The following is a 5000-nucleotide window of genomic DNA, read 5'->3' as shown; positions in this document are numbered from 1 at the left end:
GCTGACTCCTCCCACCCTGCTGACTCCTCCCACCCTGCTGACTCCTCCCACCATGCTGACTCCTCCCACCATGCTGACTCCTCCCACCCTGCTGACTCCTCCCACCCTGCTGACTCCTCCCACCCTGCTGACTCCTCCCACCCTGCTGACTCCTCCCACCCTGCTGACTCCTCCCACCCTGCTGACCCCTCCCACCCTGCTGACTCCTCCCACCCTGCTGACTCCTCCCACCCTGCTCACCACCTGTTTCAACTGTTGCCCTCTGGACGGCGCTACCGATCCCTGGCCATCGAAACATCCCGTTTCAAAAACAGTGTTTTCCCCTCTGCTATAAGGACTCAACACCTGACTCACTGCACTAACCCTGCCAGACGTACCGCACTTTATAAATTGTAAATATTGACTATCTTCTTGTCTTGTGGTTATGTGTGTACATGTCCATGTCATAGTTTTTGACACTGCTGTATTGAGCTTTTTCCACCTGTACCGAAAACAAATTCCACCGACCTAGGTTGTGTGGTCATTAAACGATTCATTGATCATTAATCATTATTAATGATGTATAAAATGTATAATTTCAGTCTGATTTCCCTGCTGGTCGTATACTTGCATTGTTTTTAGTTGTAGGTTCTGGTAGTTTGGTGCAGGCTAACCTCGCAGAGCCAGACAATGTTTATTTAGTTTATTATTACAACGCGGTGAATCACGTGATGAGTTCCTCTCAGTTCGGCGTCTGAGAAAGAAGGACAATACACGTAGGTTCATGTAAATGGTTTATTTATTATTAGCCACATGCATGTTACATATGATCTTAAATAGGGCCCAGAGTGTTTCCTGGTCAAGTCATCAGGAAAAATCCTGGGCCGTGTTATTTCTTAAGTTTATAGATATATATATTTTTTTCGTGGCACAGTTTGATACCAACCACCAGGGGGCAGTAGTTATCCACTGGACTCTTGTTCAGAGCTGTTGCTCATCCCTTCCCTCTCCCTTCAGCTCTCTCATGGTGGCTCCTCCCCCTGTCCTGTTCTGTAGGCCTTCGCTAATTACCCTCCGTTCCACTTTACTACTTTAGAACATCCTAGAACAGATGAAACATATGAAACATGCTGCACTCCCATGTAAGTATTGTATGAGGTAAGTTTGGGGGTGTTTCATGATACTCGGGTGTTATCGTCAGTGGGAGTGTTTACTCTGTCATTCACCACGGTGTATCAGTATGTGACACGCCGCCATCTTGGTTTTGTGAGGTGTGTCGGCTTGGTCGTTGTGTTGTAGGGCTACTCTAGTCGTCAGGGGTCAGAGGTCATGGTTCCTCTTGCCTGTCTCTGTTGCCGTCGCGGACCTGTACTTGATTGTGTTAACCAACCAATGGGAACAGCCCCAAAATTCCTAACCCCGCCCATACGGCACTCCGGGCAGACTCCAATCTTTGAAAGGTCTTCAAATGTGACATGTTCTAAGGCTTTGGTCCTCATATCAGCAACCAATAAAAATGTTCAGACTTGAAACACGGAACTACGTTTCAACATGTGTTGAGAATCACAACACAAACTCGCTAGTCGAGCCAAAACACTGCAACAACGCAATGGATTGGGTGAGTAATCCCCTCTGCTACCTAGTTAACTATAACACTACTTTACATTGTTAGCAGGCTCACAAAACAAGCTGTGTTAGTTGACTAGCGACGTGTCGTTGATTTTCAACAACGCGGAAATGTATTCACATTTTTCGAAAGAAAAGTCTGATCATGACATCGGATCCCGACATGAGGACCAAAGCGTTAGAACGTGTCACAAATACTAGTTGACCCAGGGTGTGTGTGAGGTAACCCTAGTTGACCCAGGGTGTGTGAGGTGACCCTAGTTGACCCCGGGTGTGTGAGGTGACCCTAGTTGACCCAGGGTGTGTGTGGGGAACATGACGCGTTCCGACCGGCAGGGGGAGCTATAGGACAGTTGGTGAAGGGATGAGGGTCCGATTGGCATCGGCTGATGCCAATCGGATCCTCATCAACGCGCGCTCTTAACGTGTGGCTTTGTTCCCCAGAAGGGGGTAGTCGGACTGAGGAGCCCGAGGACGGAGTAACAAACCAAAGCAGTATACCAGAACGAGGGTACCAGAAGCGGGGATACCAGAACGGAGAAGCAGCGGAGTGTCAGGGAGCGAGGGACGGACGAGCGCTGCCGGGGAGCCGCGACCGAAAGGGTCGGGCTGAGAAGCGGGCAGAGACGTTCTCGCTTGAGCAAGGCTCAACCTGACTGAAACTCCAGAACGGCTGTTCCCGTAATAAAAACCCGCTTGTAAAAACTACCCAGCCTATTGTCTGTCTCCCTCTGTGCCCGAACCTGTTACAGTGTGTGTGAGGTGATCCTAGTTGACCCAGGGTGTGTGAGGTGACCCTAGTTGACCCAGGGTGTGTGAGGTAACCCTAGTTGACCCAGGGTGTGTGTGAGGTGACCCTAGTTGACCCCGGGTGTGTGTGAGGTGACCCTAGTTGACCCCGGGTGTGTGAGGTGACCCTAATTGACCCCGGGTGTGTGAGGTAACCCTAGTTGACCCAGGGTGTGTGAGGTGACCCTAGTTGACCCCGGGTGTGTGAGGTGACCCTAATTGACCCCGGGTGTGTGAGGTGACCCTAATTGACCCCGGGTGTGTGAGGTGACACCGGGTCGTCTATGTGTGTGTGCCCCCCTGGGTCCAGTACATCTCCGTCTGCATCTCCGTCAGCCGGGAGACGGTCCTCTGGAAGGCAAACACCTCCTCCTCCGCCGTGAACAGAGACAGACGCTCTGCTGCATCCTGAAACAAACACAAACACACCACACGCAGTGTTAAACACACCAGGTGTCTGTCTGTCTGTCTGTCTGCCTGTCTGTCTGTCTATCTGTCTGTCTGTCTGTCTGTCTGTCTGCCTGTCTGTCTGTCTGTCTCTCAGTCTGTCTGTCTGTCTGTCTGTCTGTCTATCTGTCTGTCTGTCTGTGTGTCTGTCTGTCTGTCTGTCTGTCTGTCTGTCTGTCTGTCTGTCTCTCAGTCTGTCTGTCTGTCTGTCTGTATGTATGTCTGTCTGTCTGTCTGTCTCTCAGTCTGTCTGTCTGTCTGTCTGTCTGTCTATCTGTCTGTCTGTCTGTCTGTGTGTCTGTGTGTCTGTGTGTCTGTCTGTCTGTCTGTCTGTCTGTGTGTGTCTGTCTGTCTGTTGTTAGAGCAAATTATCAATAATGGCAGCCTGTTTCGTTTCAAGATGTATAAGAAAAGATATTTAATATTCTTCTGCAGAAGGAGGAAGTTTACAGGTTCGCCAGACGCATCTGAACGATTCAAAGTTCCTCTCAAAAAGTCCACATCATTCATTACGTCTCAATATTTATGCACTCAGGTACCCCTAGGTAAGGGGTCCGCCCTCGGGTGAGGTTTAGACCAATCATGAGCAAGGGGTGTGAGTTTGTACATGGATGAAGATGATGGGGGATGAAGGTTAAGGGGGAATCGGCCCCCACTTTCTCCTAGACACACAAAGGTGGAAAAGGCACACAAAGGCTATACCTGGTTTAGTCTGGTCCTAGAGTACTGGGTCTGGGGAACACAAAGGTCCAACACTGTTCTAGGTGGCTTAGTCCATTCAGATGCAGGTCAGAAGTGAAAGAGAGCAATCAGGTCATTGTAATCATTTAAATGTGTCTGTTGTCTAGCCAATGTCAAGCTTCAAGTAGAGAAACTGGTTTCATTGTGTGACAACAGGAAATCATTTTCTATAGCTTGCTGTAGATATTCAATTTAAGATGATGGAGTTTGAATCTTAAATGTAGCTTATTACATATAATAATTTTCTCTCACATTGTCTGTGTGTGTGTGTGTGTGTCTGTCTGTGTGTCTGTGTGTCTGTCTGTCTATCTGTCTGTCTGTCTGTCTGAGTGTGTGTGAGTGTGTGTGTGTGTGTGTGTGTGTGTGTGTGTGTGTGTATGTGTGTGTGTGTGTGTGTGTGTGTGTGTGGTCATTAACACTAGAACAGCCATGGATGGGGTCATTAACACTAGAACTAAAAACCCATCTTTTTAATATTGCCCGATCGGCAGTTCGAGCCCCGGCTGGCCACATGTCGAAGTGTTCTTGGGCAAGACACTGAACCCCAAATTGATCCCAGTGAGCGGGCCGGCGCCTTGCATGGCAGCTTGCCGCCATTGGTGTGTGAATGTGTGTGTGAATGGGTGAATGAGAGGCCGTTGTAAACGGAGCAGCAAAAAGGCGCTATATAAGTGCAGTCCATTTACCATTTTACCATTTAAATGATGATTATATAATGATTGGAGCACATTGAGCAGCAACGTTTGCAGGATTATTATTATTGTTGTTGTTGTTGTTATTGTTATGGGTCAGAGATAGGGGGCTGAGGTCGTGGTCTTGTTGTGGTCGGGGGGCTGAGGTCGTGGTCTTGTTGCGGTCAGGGGGCGGTGGTCTTGTTGCGGTCAGGGGGCGGTGGTTGTGGTCAGTGGGCGGTGGTCGTGGTCTTGTTGCGGTCAGGGGGCGGTGGTCGTGGTCTTGTTGCGGTCAGGGGGCGGTGGTCGTGGTCTTGTTGTGGTCAGGGGGCGGTGGTCTTGTTGTGGTCAGGGGGCGGTGGTCGTGGTCTTGTTGTGGTCAGGGGGCGGTGGTCTTGTTGTGGTCAGGGGCGGTGGTCTTGTTGTGGTCAGGGGGCGGTGGTTGTGGTCAGGGGGCGGTGGTCGTGGTCTTGTTGTGGTCAGGGGCGGAGGTCGTGGTGTTGTTGTGGTCAGGGGCTGAGGTCGTGGTCTTGTTGTGGTCAGGGGCGGAGGTCGTGGTGTTGTTGTGGTCAAGGGGCTGAGGTCGTGGTCTTGTTGCAGTCGGGGGGCGGTGGTCGTGGTCTTGTTGCGGTCGGGGGGCGGAGGAGGTCCTGGTGTTGTTGCGGTCGGGGGGCGGAGGAGGTCGTGGTGTTGTTGTGGTCGGGGGGAGGTGGTCGTGGTCTTGTTGTGGTCGGGGGGCGGTGGTCG

The 5000-nt window shown here is 50.8% G+C and overlaps 1 protein-coding gene across 1 annotated transcript in view; it reads right to left on the bottom strand.

Annotated features, from left to right (window-relative positions):
• Positions 1–2397: 2397 nt before the first annotated feature.
• Positions 2398–5000, bottom strand: part of afg1lb (AFG1 like ATPase b) — a gene marked incomplete at its 5' end in the record, with an annotated part of 57027 nt that continues 54424 nt past the window's right edge. The window contains one exon of the mRNA XM_080533476.1: positions 2398–2802. Within this exon, the coding sequence (XP_080389602.1) occupies positions 2677–2802 (126 nt within the window). The 3' untranslated portion in view covers positions 2398–2676. The remainder of the gene's footprint in view (positions 2803–5000) is intronic.

The sequence above is a fragment of the Nansenia antarctica genome (assembly GCF_963989245.1).
Source record: "Nansenia antarctica genome assembly, chromosome: 6".
Taxonomy (NCBI): domain Eukaryota; kingdom Metazoa; phylum Chordata; class Actinopteri; order Argentiniformes; family Microstomatidae; genus Nansenia; species Nansenia antarctica.
This window is presented reverse-complemented; position numbering and strand designations above follow the sequence as displayed.